At 44.7% G+C, this 18,627-nt stretch overlaps 1 protein-coding gene across 16 annotated transcripts in view; it reads left to right on the top strand.

Moving 5' to 3' along the window:
• The window catches only part of CADPS (calcium dependent secretion activator), a 205,922-nt gene that overhangs the window by 67,560 nt on the left and 119,735 nt on the right, over positions 1-18,627 (top strand). For all 16 annotated transcript variants that reach the window (XM_077786159.1, XM_021537240.3, XM_077786156.1 and 13 more), the window contains exons 4-6: positions 3,601-3,681; positions 7,882-8,118; positions 10,382-10,503. In XM_077786159.1, coding sequence (XP_077642285.1) covers positions 3,601-3,681; positions 7,882-8,118; positions 10,382-10,503 — 440 coding nt within the window. The remainder of the gene's footprint in view (positions 1-3,600; positions 3,682-7,881; positions 8,119-10,381; positions 10,504-18,627) is intronic.

Below are 18,627 nucleotides of genomic sequence, written 5' to 3'. Positions count from 1 at the left end.
CAGGAGCACGTGTTATGGGTGAGCCACGGGATCCACCATCACATTGTACCTGTCACAGGGGAGGGGACATGCCCTGGGACGGGCCCCAGTTACTCTTCAGGAACAGGGGTGTTGTGACATCTGCTGCCTTTGCTGGGAAGCAGGAGTCAGCATTAGCAGTGGCTGGCAGGGAGGGACTAAACTGGTAAATGGTCCTGGTGGTTTCTGGCTGGTGCTGATGGCAGTTACACCAATGATACTTGTCAAATCCACAGTGTAAATGCCAGGCATTGAAGGTTGTATCTGTATGTTGTATCCTGTCATTATAAACCCTCTTAGCTTCCAACAATGTTATTTCATTATAAACCCTTGTAGTTTACAATAACTCTATTCCCAGCAGAGCTGAGCTCAGAGTGTGCTGCTGTTTAGCTCCTGTGCTGTTTCACTCCCTGTGTCTGTTGGGACTGTGCCCCATCAATCTATGTTTGGTGGAGCAGCCAGATCCACTGTGCTCTTACCAACCAGCCAAGGGCTGTGTACAGCATGTCACTTGTGCCACCAGCATTGTCCCCAGGCTGGGAGGGTTCATCCCATCTGCAGCCCTCTCTCTGTGGTTGATGGCAGGAGAGCTGTGCCCTGCTCTGTCCCCAGGCAGGTGAGTGGATCTGAGGTGTGAATCTGAACCAAAGTTCTTTGTGCACAAAGCAGGAAAGAGGAGAGCAGCCTGGGCTGCTCCGGTGGATCTTTCAGAGCCATGGCGGCAATTGTAAATGGTTGGCTTTAGGCTGTGATAAATCAAAGCTGGAGTTTTCAAATATAAACACTTCAAATAAAACACCTCGACTCCAAAAGCATGGGGGTTTAAAATCCCCTAACACCCTTCATGTCCTTGCACTGCTTTTGGCATTTCCTGGTATAAGTAGAAATGAGCCTGGGCTCTTGGCTTTAAAAACTATAAAGGCTCAGGCTGGGTGATGTGTGGGTGATTTCTGATGCAGCAAACAGTTCAGATGAGAGTTTGGTAAGTGCCTGTGCATCTTGTTGAAGATCTTACTAATTAAGCTGGTTGGTTTGCATCTGCTTCTGCCTTTCAAAGATGTGGAGGGATTATTTCCCATCCTTTCAGGATAACGGGAAGAAATTCTCTCTGTGAGTTTGTTTCAGGGGGATGGAAGCAAAGGATTGCTTCTGCAGGCCAGCAACTGGTTCTTACTGGCAATCAAAACTGTCATACTCTCATGAGGAACATATTAAATCCATTTCTCTGATTTACTAGTGCCCACTAAAAATTATTCCTTATTAACAGTTTATAAGTAAAAAACCTGTCTTCTTGCAAGGCTTTTTTCATGCAATTGAACCCTCACCAGGGGTTAGAGTAGACACCTGCCCTGCAATGCCTGCAGTGATAGGCTGGCAGTTCTGGTCAATTTTGGGTTCCACTTAAAACCTAAGTTTTTAATTTTTATTATTTTTTTTTATTTTATTATTTTGCTTTAGCAACTGTTACACCAATGTAGATAATCTCTGCAGGGCAGGCAGAGAGAACGAATGTGGTTGTGGGTAGACGTATGAAAACATCTAATTTACCAGTAGGCAGTTGGGTAATGATCAGTTGAGAATTACGAATTATGTAAATCATGTATTTGTGGCATGCTGCTGAAGAAAAGCCCAGTGCATATGACAAATCATGTATATACTGAAATCTGTAATACTTTTCACATTTAATTGACTGGGGCAACCTTATGATTTATATCTTTGCTTTTTTCACAGCATACCCATAACATAGTCATAATGCAGAACGAAACAAATTCATTTTCTTTTTGACTTTTAAAATCATTTATGTATTTGGCTGTCAAGTACTTGAATATAAAGTGGGCATGCATGTGGCAGATAATAAATAGCTGATTCCCTAGTTAAGAAATTGAGTTTTAATGGTATTAAGTTCTGTGTTGCCTTACTTGGTCTTGCTTAGATGGTATGTCTCACATTTGCACCTTTCCTTATTTCACAAGCAAAGTATATTTTATGGGTACTAGCATTACTTTCTTAATGGCTCTATATAGTATTATGGTTGTGTAAAATGTACTCTACTTGCTCTGATGGCAGCAGGAGCCTTTCCCAGGCACAGGAGTCCTTCCCAGGCATAGCAGGGAACAGTGGCTGAGCTGTTGGGCTGCTGCTCTTAGTCACAAGAGATCTGCTGGAAGGTGCCAGGAGGACAGACAGGGGCTGTCTCATTAGTACCATTAGACAACCAGAAGAAAATGTTATTTTGGCTACTACAGACTAGGATTGCTTTCCCAAAGAGCAGTTTCTGTCATGGGGCTATCATGCAGAATCATTGAAAATACAGCCTGGAAAGATTTTTTTATTTCTTTTAAATAGCAGGTTACTTGGCTTGGCGTCACTACTTATTCTTGAGAAGCACAGCCCTGGAAAGCAACACCTTACCCACTCAATCACAGCCAAAGAAAATGCCTAGGCTGCTTGTTGGCTCCTAAGAAAAATAATCTTCTGCAGTCAGATCTTTCCTGGACACCTGTGGCATCACTGGAAAACATCTGCACAATCAAGATAGTGCAGAAAGTGTGAGGCAGTTTGTTGGTTCATTATCATACTGCAAAATCAACCCTCCTCCACAGCAGCATCCTCAATTTCTAAATTTAGCTCCTGAGTTATTTTGGGTAGTGTGTGATTAACCTCAATTACTGTAGCTCAGATAGAATTCAAATAATGCTCCATCTTTCAGAATTGCAAAGAAATTAAAATCTCGGTCTGTACATTTCCTACACTTAATGAAGCAGCTCCAAGAGGTGCTTCCACACTGGTGCAGAATAGTTGTGTGGTACATTTGTTCATGGAGAAATTTACAGGGGCAACTGATCCTGAAGGGTGCTGATAATCCATGGCTCTGTACTGGTGCTGGGATCAGGAATATAAAGATGAACCACACCAGCAGGTTATGTTGTGCAGCTACTGTGAATGAAGCCATTGAAGCTTCAATGGATTTGGACCACAGTCAGGACACTTTGTAGTTTTGCTGAATTAAATCCATAACAAAGGCTTTCTAAAGCTAATCAAAAATACACTTTCCATCAATCTTAGCCACAGTCAGTGCTGGCTCTCTGGAAAATCAGTGGTGAAGCAGCGTGCAGAAATAACACCTGCACCTGTGCAGGTCTGCAGGAGCGTGTGTGGCAGAGGGGAGGTGAGGGATGTGCAGGCAGGCAGATGAGGAGCTGCCATGGAGAGCAATGGGTCAGGGCAGTGTGGTGATTCAGCTGATCCAGTGAGCACCAACAGATGAGCTCATCATTCATCAGGCTGAGAACCAGAACTTTTGTCATCACTGTAGCTGTAACTTTCCAGACTACACTGCACCAGACTGCCTCAGGGTGAGGATGCTCAGCCCCAGGAGGCAGCAGGGCAGGCATCAAAAACTGTCTGTCTTGGGCTGGTGACATTGTGTTTGTCCTTTGTGGGGGCTTCTGCTCCAGAATGTGGCCTCTCACCACTTGCTCTGTCTATCAGCAATGTAGCACAGCCTGAGGAACTGAGCTGCACCTAAAGGTGTTGCATTGCTTAATTTTTCACCTTGATTTGCCTTTTGTTTTTATACAGCTGGACAACCCTGATGAGCAAGCAGCACAGATCAGACGCGAGTTAGATGGACGTCTCCAAATGGCAGAACAAATTGCCAAGGTAAAAACAAAAGTCTACTGTTATTAATAACCTCTTCATTTAGGAGTATAACAAGGAGTTTGATGCAGCCCCTAGGTCCTTCCATTCTCTTACAAGTTTCGTCTCACAATAATTACCGGTTAAAAGTGATCAGATTATTAGCTGCAAACAAACAAGATGAAGCTGTTCTGATGTGCATTTCTTGGTATGTCCTGCTGAGCTGGGACAGTTAGGTTCCTGAAAAATCCCTTGTGAATCCTCAGAGGTGTCACATTTGTATGCTGGACAATAAGGTGGATGTAAGGTGTGTAAAAAAGGAGCCAGGATTCATCCTAATGAGATTTGCGTTTTTTGCTGGGCTGATAGGAGCCACAATTTCCTACCTGTAGGTAAATGCTGCCTCAATAAAGGTCGTTCAGATGTATTGTCCCAAAGAACTTCACACTGTGTGTGGGAGCAGTCAGGCCATCACTGCCCCCTTGTAGACATTGCTGCTGTTTGGAGCAGTAGGCACGAGATCTCCAAACAGCTTTGATAACCAAGCACTCAGCTAATCTCCCTAGAGACCCTTCTGTAAGGAGCCATCTCCCTGGGAGCAAATCACACCCCCACACAGTGGCCTCCAGTGGACCATAGATGATGGAGAGGATCCTGTTGACATCAGTATGGACGAGTTTTATCCTTACCTCTAATCTGATGCTCTGAGTCACTGATAAAGCCCTAATGGGACTGAAGTCATTTGGAATTATCTATCTGGCTGTTCTTGATAATCAAGAAACCATTACTACAAGGCAAAAAAAAAAAATTTAATCACAGAGACAAGCTCAGTCTAGGGACCTGCCTTTCAGCAGCAGTCCTCCCAGCACTGAGCTGGGCCCAAATTAGGATTTTTATAAGAAAGGTAATATCAGAGCTGTTTGCAACCACACTGATATGCCTAGATGTGAAAAGCAGAGCGTATTGATTTGTAGTCAGGTGTTAACAATGGTGCTCGTGGAGCCTGCACAGGTCCTCCTGACTAACACCTCTGTTAAACATCTGCTAGTTTCCTCTTTGGGGGCATAGGCTCTGGTTTTCCCCATTTCACTGATAAAATTAGTGAGATGGCCAGGGGCCACATGGCCAATTAATGGTGCAGCAAAACAGCAAACTCACTGAAGCTCTTTTGTTCAGCATTTGGCCCTTTGCCACTTAATTCTTGTCAGGAAAACCTACAGTATTTATTTGCAGTGAAATGTAAGCCTCTGCACTGAGCATGGCTGCTCTGGTTCTGAGATGGATAGCCAGGCCCTGAGAAAAAGATTGCCTGGTTTTGTTATTTTATTTTCTCTTTATGGTATGTAGAACAATAATATGCATGATTCAGTAGCAGCCAGCAGAAGCTGCAGTTTCATGAATTATTTTTTGCAAATGAGAATTTGCCATTTCCATACTTCCCCCAAGGATGCTGAAAACAAACCATGACACTGCTGGCCATCCGAGAGAGAGTCAGGGGGATACTCCTCAACATAACCTGACATATTTCTGTGCAGAATTCAACCTTCAAAATACAACAGTGCAGCTTGGAGGTTGGTTTAGAGTAAAAGGGACTTACCTGGGTTTCAGTTGGCAGCTAGGAATATTTAATCTCCATCATGGAACTACAGCAGAATGTCAGGTCCTGCCAGCATCTGTCTGCAAGAAACCTTGCTCTTTCAGATTCATGAATACCACATTTTGGAGGCATCCAAATGACCTTTTGGATCTTCTTCTGTAGCCTCCTTTCTGGGCAAGGCTTCTTTCCCTGTAACAGAGGACAGGTTCACAATTCAGCTCAGTGAAAGGATAGCATTTCCATTTTTATCTCCAATTTGCAGCTTTTAATACAGATTTGCTGCACAGGGAGGCTTACAGTGCTTGTGAAACCATCACTGAGGTGTCAGTCTTGGAGATTCCATGCTCGAGGCAAATTAATGCCTCATTGTTAAATTAAGAAATTCACATTAGGACATTTGCACTTCAGAGGCAGCAAAGGCTGTGGAGTCTTACGGGACCAGTGGCTCTGCAAGGCGTCATCTGAGCTGTTGTGTGACCTTGAACAAGTCACTGTTGTGCCAGCTTTCCTGCCTCTGCATACCAGGACACAGGTCTGGGTCTTTTTGCCTTCCCATGTGCCCAGGAGAGTGCAGCTCAGTGCAGCTCAGTGCAGCACTAGACAAGGTCCCTTGCTGAGCCCAACTCCATCAAAGCACATCAGCCCAGCCCTGGAGCCTGGCGGCTTGAGGATCACGCTCTGTGGCAAGCAGACGTTTTAAAGCTGACTCTGGACAGGCTTCTCAGGCTGTGTGTTGTACTTTTCCAGCAGCTAAGTAGAGCAGCTTTACAGCTGAGAGCTTAGTGATGCCAAGGCAGGTGTATATTTTTCTCTGCAGTGGCAAGTGCTCTGCTGTCCTGTGGTGCCTTTTCCCCCTCCCAGTCACCTGGCCTCAAGGAGGAGCACGTGTAGGAGCAACTAAATGAGACCTTGTGGTGACACTGCAGTGATGTGTTTGTCTGGGGCTGGACCCACTCTGCTGCAGCCTGCTGGACAGGTCATTCCTCAGTGTCCTAACTCTACCTGTCTCCATGCTTGTGCCTCTCTCCCTGTTCCTGATCCTCTCTCTGCTCCCAGTACATGGAGAGGTGACTAATGCCCTTTCTTGCTGTTGTCTGCAGCTCTTTATAGTTTCTTACTCCAGACTTCCCCCAGCTTTATCTCCAGTCTGATGGGTGACTTAAGACCACGTCTGCATATCTGCATTTCCAACATCAGCTAAATAGTCCAAGTTAAACTGTTATGCATCACTTCAAACTACATTTTCAGTCCTAATACAAGAAGTTGCTGGTAGTACACAGTGAAATGTCTCAGTCCTTTCTGCACTGCTGAAGAGGTTTGTGAGGGCAGTGCCAAAATTGCAGTCCCTGGAGAGATGGATGACAGCAGGGTAAAAAAGCAATAATGTCTGAACATCATTGCTGCAGCAGCAATTCTCAAAATCTACAAAACAGTTGCTTTTTTTTTCCTAGGGGTGACTTGCAACTTATATAATGCACAGACAATACAGGAGGCTGATTGGGTAGTTTATTTCACTGTAAGTCTTATTTACAAGGGGGAATTGCTTCCCAAAATTGAGGCTGGAAACAGATGACTGTACTTTAGCTGCTTGGTGTGAGTGCTGCTGTGAGCTCTGCTTGTAGTGGGTAAGATCTTAATTTTAAGGACTGATGCAAAAACTAGTGCAGAGGAGAACTATTTCAGCAGCTTGGTGGCAGTCTTCTAGAAGAAACATGACCTTGTTTTCTCTTCTAGCATACATTTTACAAATAGCTTTTTACAATGTTGTGAATTGCCACCAAGATTGTTTGCACATCAGCCCTGTGTTCCCTGCTGCAGATGCTGCCTCACTGTCTTACGCCTTGCACAGTGTCTTGTAACCCACTGAGAGACATTTGAATCCTGAGCAGATTCAGGCCATGGGAGGAGTTGTCAGAAGATGTAGGGCTCAGACTGGTGATGAGCAGCAGTTCAAAGCTGAGAACATGCATTGGGGAACATCATATTTTGCTTTCACTGTCACCCTTGGTTTTAGGGTTTAAATTTCCTGTTGACAGCAAGCAGCTCTGGAAAGTCTCACAGTGAAAAGTTGTCTTCTTGGGGGGAGGCACAGGCCTTGGCAAGTAGTAGAAAGGATGTTTTACCCCTTCTTCCAGTTAGAACCAAACATTCCTGCCCACACATGGCTGGTTTTCCCTCTCTGGGCTCCTGTCACACCTAGAAACCTGATTAAGCAACCACTCAGAAGTGTTTTAAAAAGAGCTGGCACAATTGGAAGACTGGAAAACAAATTTCTTCTATCAGCATACTCTGAATCAGTAAGTTGCTGGTGGTTGCAACGTTCAGTTGAGATCTGGCCTGGAGTGTTTGTAATTGAGAAAAAAGCCCATTTGCAGATAGGAAAGTCAGTGAAATGCAAGTGCATGCAAGATCCAGGCAAGCTGGACAAGTACCAAGTACTCATTCTGTGAGAAACTAGCAATAATGCTTCTACATTACTCAGGGGGAGGCTGTAATTTGTCATCTGGTTTGTAGGAGCTCCCTTCTCACAAACCTCTGCAAATACTCTGGAGGGATTCTCCCACTACAACAAGTGGCTGTTGATTGTCACAAACATTCATTCTGTTGTGCTTGTTTCCAAATCCAAGGAGCGCAAGTTTCCAAAGTTTGTGTCCAAAGAAATGGAGAACATGTACATTGAGGAGCTGAAGTCATCTGTCAACCTCCTGATGGCAAACTTGGAGAGCATGCCTGTGTCTAAAGGAGGCTCTGAGTTCAAGCTGCAGAAGCTGAAACGTAGCCACAACACCTCAATCATTGACATGGGAGAGGAAAACGAGAACCAGCTTTCCAAGTCAGACGTCGTGTTGTCATTCTCCCTGGAGGTAAGCTACATGCACACAACAGTGTGCAGAATTCATGGGAGTAAAGAGCACAGCAGCCAACTTCTGCTCAGTTCAAATTTAGATTAGGTGCAGAGAGGTGAGTAGAAATCACTGTTTACTGGAAGCTTTGCCTGTGATTAAACACTGTGTCCTTTCTGGTGTCTCACCACCTTGTTGTAACAATCTCTGTGATGTTCACTGTCTGGCATTTGTGATGGTGTATATCAAATGGCTCAGAAATCTGCATCATTAACTCATCTCTTAATGCAGTTTGTTACTGAGTGTAGCCCAGTAACCCTGAGCCTGGATTGTCCCCAGAACCATTACAATAAAGCAACACTGTAAATATCAGCATCTTTAACTATTGCCAGCTAGAGGGGTTGCTGTATTTCCCTGTGAGAATTGCTTCCTCTTTGAAGAATTGTGAAAAATTCCTGGGGTTTGGTTTCACCCAACAGATTGGTTTGCAGTTTGTGTGGAAATACTATGCAGTGCTGGGTTGCTCTTTGCTCTCTGTTTCATGCTGACTTTGTTCCCAGCTCTCTGCTGAGCAGTTTGTCTGTGCAGCCCAGGGGAAGGCAGGGTGCTGCTGCTGCCTCTGACACGGGCTGCCTCAGGCCTGGAACAGCTCAGTAGCTGTTTTCAGCCAACTCAGTTGTTTTGTGCAAACACATTTGTGGTCTATTTGTGGGCATATTTACTTCAAGGAGTCATCAGCTCACCCCTACAGAATTGTTGTTGTCTGTCAATGAGTGGGTTTATGTTACATTGTCAAAACAACTACCAGGATGGAGTCAACAATATAAGATGCAGAAAATTCAGAAAATGCTAGTTTTGTGTAGTTTCCTGTTTGTTTCTCTTCCAATGGGTCTCTTGTTATACATATTATGCTAATGCAAAACTTAATAACCCTGGTTGTCCAGTCTCAGAATTTAACTCATTGTGTCTGAAACCATCTTTATAGTATTCAGTTCGGTATTACTTAAAACTAGGGCTGTGAACCCAGAGGTGGTGCCTTCAAGAGCAGCATCAACTAAGGCTGACTTCCAAGCATTCCCATATGGAGGAGCAGGGAGCTATCACAGAGCAGTAGCCCCCCCATTGCAGAAGCTGTGCAGTGTGTACAGCTGTGTGTGAAGGGACACCCTTACAGCAGCATGTCACAAATGCTCTGCTCCAGCTGAACCCCAGCTGGTGGGAAGTCAAAGCCCAGTGAAGCACTGACTTCAGGAGCTGGCAGGTCTGGGCACTGCTCAGTGCACAAAACTCCTGCTGCAAGAAAGCTTTTACCAAAAATGTGCACTCATCAGAGGCTTTGTGGAACTCTGTGTACCAGGGAGAGGATCCTCAGCTCCAGACAGACCAGAAGACCTGAGGAGAGGAATTTTAAACCCCTGTGTATATACTACATAAATAGCAGTAATAGAACATGAACAGAAACTCCCACAGTGATTCTTGTACAAATGTTTAAGGTGTGTGGTTAATGGGATTAATCACCTTTAAAAAAAAGGAAAAAAATTAATTACCTGCAAGAAACTTAGGTGGTGATTTCTTAATTAGAAAGATTTTCTATAAGCAAGATGAAGGAAGTTTTTTTTATTTTTTTTTTTTTTTAAACAGAGCTATAGAGTGGACAGGGGGCAGCAATTTTAAACTGGAAAAGGGTAAATATAGATTGAGTATAAGAAAGAAAAGGGTTTTGATGAGGGTGGTAGGAACGGGGAACAACTGGGACAGGGAACGACTGGGATGTAGCTGTTTCATCCTTGGAATTTTTGAAGATCAGGTTGGATGGGGCTCTGAGCAACCTGATCTACTGAAAGATGTCCATACCTCAGCATGGAGATTGGACCAGATGATCTTCAAATGTCAACCCCAAACCATTCTATGATTAATGTGGATAAATATGCTTTTGGCACAAGATGAGTATTGTGAATATCCCTGGATTTCACATATTAAGGCATTTCTAGATGAGGCAGGACCATTTCTCTGAAGCCCATCTCCTGAAGCTTGGTACAGCCCTGGACACCCAAGGGTTTCAGTGAGCCCATGTGCAGTCAGAGGGAATCCTGGTCTCCATACAGACCTGGCTGGTGCCACAGTCCCTGCTCAGGCTGGGCAGTGCCACCATCCCTGCCTCCTGCCCCTGTGAACATCAGCAGCACGTGGAGGACCCCAGCACTGGCTGACCCCATGGGTTCAACTGCCACAGGAGGGTCTGAAGGAGGCTGCTCCTCTTACATTTCTCCTTCTCTGCCTGCAGGTTGTCATCATGGAGGTGCAGGGGTTGAAGTCGCTGGCCCCCAACCGCATCGTGTACTGCACCATGGAAGTTGAAGGTGGGGAGAAGCTGCAGACAGACCAGGCTGAGGCCTCAAAGCCAACGTAAGCCTTGCTTTGCTCTTTGGTCTCCCCAGCACACTCTCCTCTGCCCTGTCTCTGCACTGCTGAGTCACTGCAGATAGCTCTGGCTCCTGCTTGGTGAGGACAGAGGGGGCTCTCAGAGACAAAGGAGAAACATGGCCTTCCACACATGCAGAGTGTTGTCCTGCAGCTAAAAATGGCACATAAGCCCTGACTGAGGGGAATGAAGTGTTAATGAGAGGCTTATGTCTCGTGTAGCCATAGAGAGATAAGTTTGTGCCTATACATAAGTGCTTTACTAAATAGGGATGTAGTTAAGCATGTGCTTAGATAAGTACTTGCCTGAGTGTTCATCTGAACTGGTGCCATCAGGTATAGGTACATTATCTTGTCCTCACTGTCAGGGTTTTGGCAGTCCTACAAGAAAGAGAACAGCTGGCAGGGACACAGTCTGGCAGCCAGAGGTGGAAAAGAGGCTCTGGAAAAAGCTTCAAATTACTTAGTTAAAGCTTTATCTGAGACCTCTCTGGCCCAGTCCCATTCAAGGGCAGAGTCTTGTTGTGTCCTCTTTGACTCATCCCCAAATCCTCACTTTTGACCCCATACTTGGCTTTATTTTGTCTTATCTGGATGTTGTTAAGTGCTTACCAGTAGTGACTGGCCTTTGTTATTTGGAAGAAGAAAATGATGAATGGCTTATTTCCTTTCCAATTTGTGGGATTAGTTAACTTGAAACACTCTGGACTTGAGGCAGTATTTCTCTGGATGACTGCAGAGATTTCACACTTAAATTCTCAATGCGCTTCCTGACAGTGGAGAATTGCTAAGGTGGTATGAAGCCTCCACCAGGAGTAGGGAGCAGTGCTATTGTGCTCATATCCCATTCCCCATGACCAGTCCTTCAGAGGTGTTTTGCCAGGAGCTTCCCAAGCTCGTGGAAGGAAATCCAGAACCACCTGGCTGCAGGGCTTGGCAGTGCACAAGCACTGCAAGCAGCTCAGGAGCAGTGGATGCAGGCAGGACCAGGACAGGCTGCCTTCCTTCTGTCACTGTCCTCTCACAGAGGCACAGAAATTGCTGGTGCTTCGTGCCCTGTGCTGCACCAGAGCAGCAGGAATCTGCAACAAGCAGTTCAAAAACAATATTCCCAATCAGGGAAAGTGCTGCAGCCTGGCTGACTTTTCAAAATGCTTTGAAATCTACTTTAGAGAAGGAAGGAAGAGAGCTGAGCTTAGAGCAAAATTTCCATGCAAACTTAAAATTGTCACTATTTTAGGTATTATTGCTTCAGTGGAGAAAATTGGGCTCTATTTAGGGGAAATTGCTACTATTCATACTGAAAAAGCACACTTTTCCTGGGTTACATGTACTTGTTTAGATTGGCCTGTTCATCCCACCTTTGCTCACAGGATCTGCCCTTCCACACACAGGTCTTCTTACTGCAAGATGTAGGACTATTTCTATGAGAATTGCTTTGAAAATAATACTTGCAGGAGTGAACTCTTTAATTGAGTGGGTCTTTATTTATTATAATTAAATGTACAGTGCCTGGGCATGAAGCCATCAGCCCTCAAGAAAATGCAGCCAACACTGAGTGCTGCAGTGTGATAAAAGTCATGCAAGTCCATCACACTCATCCTCTCTCTGCACTGGCTTCCTGTAGAGGTGTGAGTGAGCCAAGCTTCAAGTCTTCTGGATTGCTCCAGCACTTGGGCTAATACCTGTGGAAATGGCTCAGGAGGGGAGTAGGTTTGACAGTTGTATAGTCCTATAGGGTCCTAAGACCTTTTCTTTCCAGAACCAATGACCACCCAAGCTGAGGCTCTAGAATAACCTTCACAGAAACCAGAGGCAATCACAAAAGGCTTGTCCTTCTTTCCTCTCTGCATTAGATGTGTTTCTTTCACCTTGCTTCCCCTCCCAGGCACAGCAGCAGAGATGCAGGAAACCAAAGCTCGGTGAAAGCAATTTACTGTACCTAAGTTCTCCTGAGAAGGAAAAGGGAATGAATCAGATGTGACATGTTTGTCATCTTGTTTAATATGAGACTTGAAGGCCCTCAGGTACTCTGGTGATGAGTGCAGTGATAGAAACAGCTCAGAGAAGATTTTGGTGCATTTTTGAGCAGTGCTGCCTTAGAAACAAAGGATTTATGGCCAGGCAAAACAGCCTTTGGAGGTGTTAGTTTAGATGCTGACATCAGCCTCACTGAGGTCATTCACACTGTGCTTGCTTCTGTGCTTTTTGTATTAAGCAAACCTCCCCTACAGAAAGGAAGTATCAGTGAAGGCATGAGGGACTGCTCACTGCCCAGCATCCCAGGATTTGTGTGCTTTGGTAGGGGATGCTGCCTGGTCTGGGGGTGAAGAACACTTGGCACTTAGCACTATGAAACTGTAAACACTGAAGCAAGTTATCTCTGTATATCCCAGAAGTTTTATATCTCAGAGGCTCAAAGATGTGGGTTAAGCACCTGGGCTCAGAATATGCAGTGAATGCAGGTCTGGAAACAGGCAGCATTTTTAAACTGTCAGCCTTGAAATTGTTTGAAATTCAGCTTTGCCATTGTCTGGAGGCTATACAGGCTACAGAAGGCTAAATTTCTCATAAGCATCAGGGGAGAAAAGTTACATTTGGACAGTAAGATTCACTGGAAGACTTCACTTTTCTATGATAGCCCTGGGGTAGAGGGTGTTAGGGGCCACTCAGCCTTGTAGGATATCTTTTTACCTAACTCATGGAGTTGTTCACTGTATTCTCATGTGTCCTTGAATTGCCAGCCCTCAGCTAGAGCACCCAAGTCACAGCACACTGGTGATGGTGGCTGCTCTTCAGCTCAGTGCCATGCCAGGAGTTCCAGCCTAGCTTCCACATCTCTAATGACAAATGGCAGTTCACCAGCCAGGGAAGGATTTCCAAAAGCATTGGTCTAGGTCTGTGTGAGAGTCTTCTTTCATCCTTCTGGTGCAAAACAGGCAGTTTTTGAGAAGAAAGAATTTTAGTGACTTTGGAGCTTGAATCCCATTTGCAGCTCTTGAGAGAGGCAAGGCTTGCCACATGTACCCAGGCATCAGATGAGTTGTGTGCAAGGAGTGTGGGTTTAGGGACAACAGGAAATACTGGCCTTTTATTTCTTCTCAGTCTTCATGTTGGATTCCTGACATTTTAAGCCCAATCCCTTCATATGAGGATTATCTGCCTCAGCACAGATGCTGGGGATGGCACAGTTCTAGAGAAAGTCAGACCTGAAATAGCAAGGTCCATTTCAGATCAGGCTTGCAGTGTTTTATTAGTAGTGCTTTTAATAAGTTGTTAAGAAAAAGCTTTTGTGTATTATGCCCTAACCTGCAGATGCCTCTAAAAGATATCTCAAATCCTAGTGTGAGAAGGATTTGACTGCTTTTTGTGCTGGAACTGTATTCTTGCAGATGTTTGTGGGGTTTATACCTCTCCCCCCTTCTCTGTGTACTGGCCTGTGGTCTGTCCTCTGCATGTCTCCAAAATGCCCTTCCAGGAGCTGTTAGTACTGCTGCTGTTTGTGCAGCTGAGAACAGGGTTGTCAGGGGGTTTGGAAATAGCAAAAAAGATCCAGCCACAATCCCCTGTCCAGAGAAACTGCTGGATATATTTAAACAGTGACCTGTGCTTGTGGCAGTGCTCATGATCAGCATCTTACATCACCTTTCTCTGATATGAGCAGAATAAAAGAAAAGAGACCCAAACAACAAGGATCTGTGTGCCTTCTGAATAAATGCTATAGATTCTGGAGTTATTTTGGCACCCAGAAAAGTCTCATTCTCTTCTGTATCACAGTAGTGAAAATTGGGTGTCCTGCATTGAACTGAGCTGAACCATTTGGGGTAAAAGCAGTAAATACTGGTGGGGGAAGAATCTGGCCAACCTCTCTGTGCATTTGGCATGCCAGGAAGGGGCAAGAGTGTGAGCTGCTCCTCTGGAAGTGTTTTCATTTTGAGGTTATCTATGTCCATTCAGTCCTAGTGCAAGGGTTGTGCAGTAGCTCAGAGAATGAGAGGTGAGGGTGGAGTTTGTTGTTTTCTGAAGGAGGAAAGACCACTTTTCATTGTTTGGGATTTGTTTCCATGTAGTTTTCTTCAGCATGTCCTGTAGGGCAGTTCTGGAGAAAGGACACTCAGTGGCTTTCATCTGACTCCATTCCACATCTTACATTTGTCATGACCAAAGGCTTGAGCCTTGTGCCCTTTCCAAAAATTCACTCTTCATAAAGTAATGTCTTTGGCAAACTTCTAAACCTCTCCCATCTCCTTTCCCTTAGCCACCTCCCTAGGAGACAGGGATGTCTGATTTTATCTTTGTGCTGGCTCTGATGCTTCTCCCTGATTTGTTTCAAGGTGCTCTGACAGCTCTGCTGCTTCTCTCTGCTGCGACAGGCTGCCCTTGTTCAGATCCCTGCACCAAACCTCCAAGCTTATCACTCAGCTAGAGTTTTTCTTTCAAATTAGTGTGCCTGAGCATGAAGAGGAACAGGACCTGCACAGCATCCCTCTTCAGTGCTGTTCAGTCACCTCCTTCTGGGAGATGGGCACTGAGCAGCAAAGGGAGAAGCCCTCTGGGAAAAGAGGCTGGCAAGCAGGGATGCTTTCTTTGTCTGCAGGAGAGGAAAATCTGGTCTTTTCATTCAGGAATCCCCTGCCTCAGGCCATGGAGTTTGAAGTGATGCCCAGTGGCTTTGCACAGAGAGGGCTGTGATAGGAGTGCTCTGTTGCAGTCAGTGCTTTGCTGCCAGGGTTTGTTGGGAGATGCTGTGAACACTCCCTGTGGTAAAATCAGAAAAGTCCTTCTGAAATACATAAATTTCAAATATTTCCTATTCATATAACTAATTTGAGTCTGCTAAACTAAAGGGGTTTATGCTGATGTGAGTGACAGTAGAGTTTAATTCTTGGTGTGCATCCCTCAGTACAGCTGTTGTTGCCAGGCCTGGTAGGTCTCTTCCAGACATGGCAAAGCTCAGGCTCAGGTCCTGTGTGGCTACACAATTTTAAGTAGACATTCATACTTAGGTTTGCATGCTTAGCTAAGCCCTGTGTAAGCAAAATTCATGATTCTGGGTAAAAAACAAAGCAAAAGGAAATTTTAGGAAATAGCTGCTTTTTCTTGCTTTCTTTTTCCCCCTCCTCCTCACTCTTCTAATTGGCTTCAGCATTAAATATAAGCTGTCTTAATTACCCACACTGATTGGATTGCTTTTTCAGTCACATTACTTCATTTCACAGCTGTGCAGATGTTTGCAGCTCTTTCTCCTTAGGAAATCTTTGGGAGCCTTAGGAATGTTTTGAAGCAGGTGACTGGGTACAGCAAACATCAGACACCACTGTTTGTGAGGTACAGTCCTTGTTCCTGAGGTGAGGCTCTGAGCAGAGGGTCAGTCTGCCCCAAGGCAGCTGTTGGGGAAATGTTTTCCAGGAGAGGTCTTCAGCTTTGGTCTCTGTCAGCGTGGTACAGATGCCCTGAGACCCCAGTGCTGGTGGGCTAAGAGGTGAAAATAACAGGGACAGGAACTTCAGGACAGTTGCTTTTAGCCCCTGTGTCTATGGCTGGAGGGTACAAAGTGGAGTCCAAATCCCTGACACAAGTTTTCTTCACTTACACCTATTTAGCATGCCTAGGAGACAGTTTTCTGATGAGACTGTGCATGACTTTGCACCTGAAGGGTTCTGCTGTTAGCTTGGTTTCACCTGCTCTTCAAGTCCCCTTTTGTATGACAGTATTTCCATAATGCTCCTGAGATTTATGCTGTGATGTTCCCATTTCTGAAAGTGGAGTCTGTGGACAAGTCATTAAGCAGAGCAAAAACTGCAATAAAAAGTTATTACCCAAGTGCAAGTATGTGATCTATTATGAGAGGTCTTTGTGTGATTTACTGCCCTTTTTAATTAGGAATTCAGAACCTTTTCTGATGTTCTGTCATAGCTGTTCTGCAGGATTGGTTCTTACACAGCTCAGCTACTGTGGGACAGAAATTCTGCTTTAGATTAGGCAGCTGAGTTTTTCTTCAGAATAAAGGCAAGATCCTGTAGGGATTCCCTTACCCTGAGTGTCACTCAGACAGCCACACTGCTGTGGAGGAACCTTCTGGACAGCTATGGAATAAATACTCTGCTGGGGCTGTGGATGGTGATCCCAGGTGGGGCCCTGTTCCCAAAGGTCTCATGCTCAGTCCCTGCTCTCCTGTACCACACTAGAAGCTGTGTTGAAGAATAATGAAGGCTTTTTTCTTTACACTTACCCTTTGAACTCAATTTCTTCCAGTATCAAGTAAGTGCAAGCTCCAACGGTGCTTTCCCTGACTTTCAGAGCACACATAGCATTGCTTTCACATGGATTCTCTGGTGTCTAGTAAGGGTTGAGCTCATGCACCTTCTCTTTCACAGATGAATGTCTTGCTTTTCTCGCCAGCTGTCTAATTTCTTGAGTGTTCCTATGCACTTGGGAATTATGTATTCCTGTGATAGCACATACATTCAAATTTAAGTATTCCAGAAGGTGTGATGATGCCCAAGGCGATTTTCATCGACACCCGTCTGCTTCATCACTCCTATGCTTGCAGCCTTAAGATGGGGATAGGAAAAACCAAAAGGACATTGAAATGAGACTGAGACTCCGTGATCTGAAATAGTGCTTAATTAAGAGGAGGTCTGCAGAATGCAAGGTCTGGGATACATTCAGTTGTGGTGTTTATTGCTCATAGTTGGTGTTCTAAAAAAAAAAAAAAAATAAGCCATGCCTTAGTGTAAGTCCAGCACATCATTTGCCAAGGAAAAGGCAGGGGATGAGGCATGTGAAAGGGCCCAGTTGTTGGTTTATTTATTAAGTGCTGTGTACAAGTAGTGCACGTTATTATTTAATGAGGGGTGCTGCTATTGCTGCAAAGCAGAGAAGGGAGATAGAGGACACATTTTAAAGAATTGGTACTGTGCCTGCTCCTGTCTGGACAAAGCTCGGGAATGGTGAAATGAGAAGACCAGCCTTGATAGTGATTTTTCAACATTTTAGGTGTCCTTTCTGTGAAATGAAGGTAGCATGTACTGGCTTTGTAAATGTGCTGCAACTCCCAACAAACCACAGAACTAAGTGTAAAAGCACTTAAAGGGAGCAAGGTACTATTGTCACTGCGTGGCAAGGCATACTCATGGAGAGAGGAGCTTGCAGGTGGCTGGTGAGCATCACCTGCTGGAATTGTCCACTCTTCCCCCCTGACCCAGGAGATGCTAGTGTGAACTTTGCTTCTTGTGGTCAGACATTGGGCAAGGCAAACCCAGGTGTCTGGCTGGATTTGAGCTTCCTGTCCTGGATCCTGGCTTAGAAAATATAAGACAGCAGAAATGGGAGTAGTGGCACAACAAGAGATGGTCTCACACTTCTTGTTCCTCCTTGTAGCTGATTTTGGAAGAGTCCCATTCCACTATAAAAGGGAAAGTCAGGAAGCCCCTATATAACATATATTGAGGCATAAATAAAAATCAGATTGGTCTCTTTTAGTACCTTGTATTTTTTTGCTGCTGTTGGCATTTAGAAAATATTTCACTGCTCTCTACTAAGTTTTATAAAGCAGAGTCTAGACTATGTTGGCACAAACCAGTAACCTGTCTTTTCAGGAGAGGATTTCTGTCTCCTTCTCCATGGTTTGTGTTTATGAGATACTAAGTTTGTAAATCTGGCAGGGTACGGCCTTATTAAGTCCAAAATCATGACCAGGCCTTAACCAATGGCAGTCCACTGCAGTTGTATTTTCTTTCAGGATGACAAGATCTGATAGAAGTGATTAATCATACTTGGTCATTCTGTGAAGTGAGCAGCTCTGTAGCTGGGTCAGTGGAGCATCTTTGACCAAAGGAAACTTTCATTAGCATGTGTGTGGCATTCAAGTCACCCTATTCAAGAAGTGGTCACAGCCACAGACAGTAAATGCACAGAGTCATTTAATGAATGAAGCTGTAAACTCATGCTGTATCCAAAGCAGATACAGTGATGGAGTACAGACAGTAGGCAGCCCTTGTAAAAGCAATTTTTCTTTCAGTTCAGACCTCCCAGTAAAACAGTGCTGGGTTTTGACTTCCATTTCCCCCTGCTGACTTTTTCTCTTCTAATTAGTATTGAGCAAGA

Source organism: Lonchura striata, chromosome 12 (assembly GCF_046129695.1).
Source record: "Lonchura striata isolate bLonStr1 chromosome 12, bLonStr1.mat, whole genome shotgun sequence".
NCBI lineage: Eukaryota > Metazoa > Chordata > Aves > Passeriformes > Estrildidae > Lonchura > Lonchura striata.
This window is presented reverse-complemented; position numbering and strand designations above follow the sequence as displayed.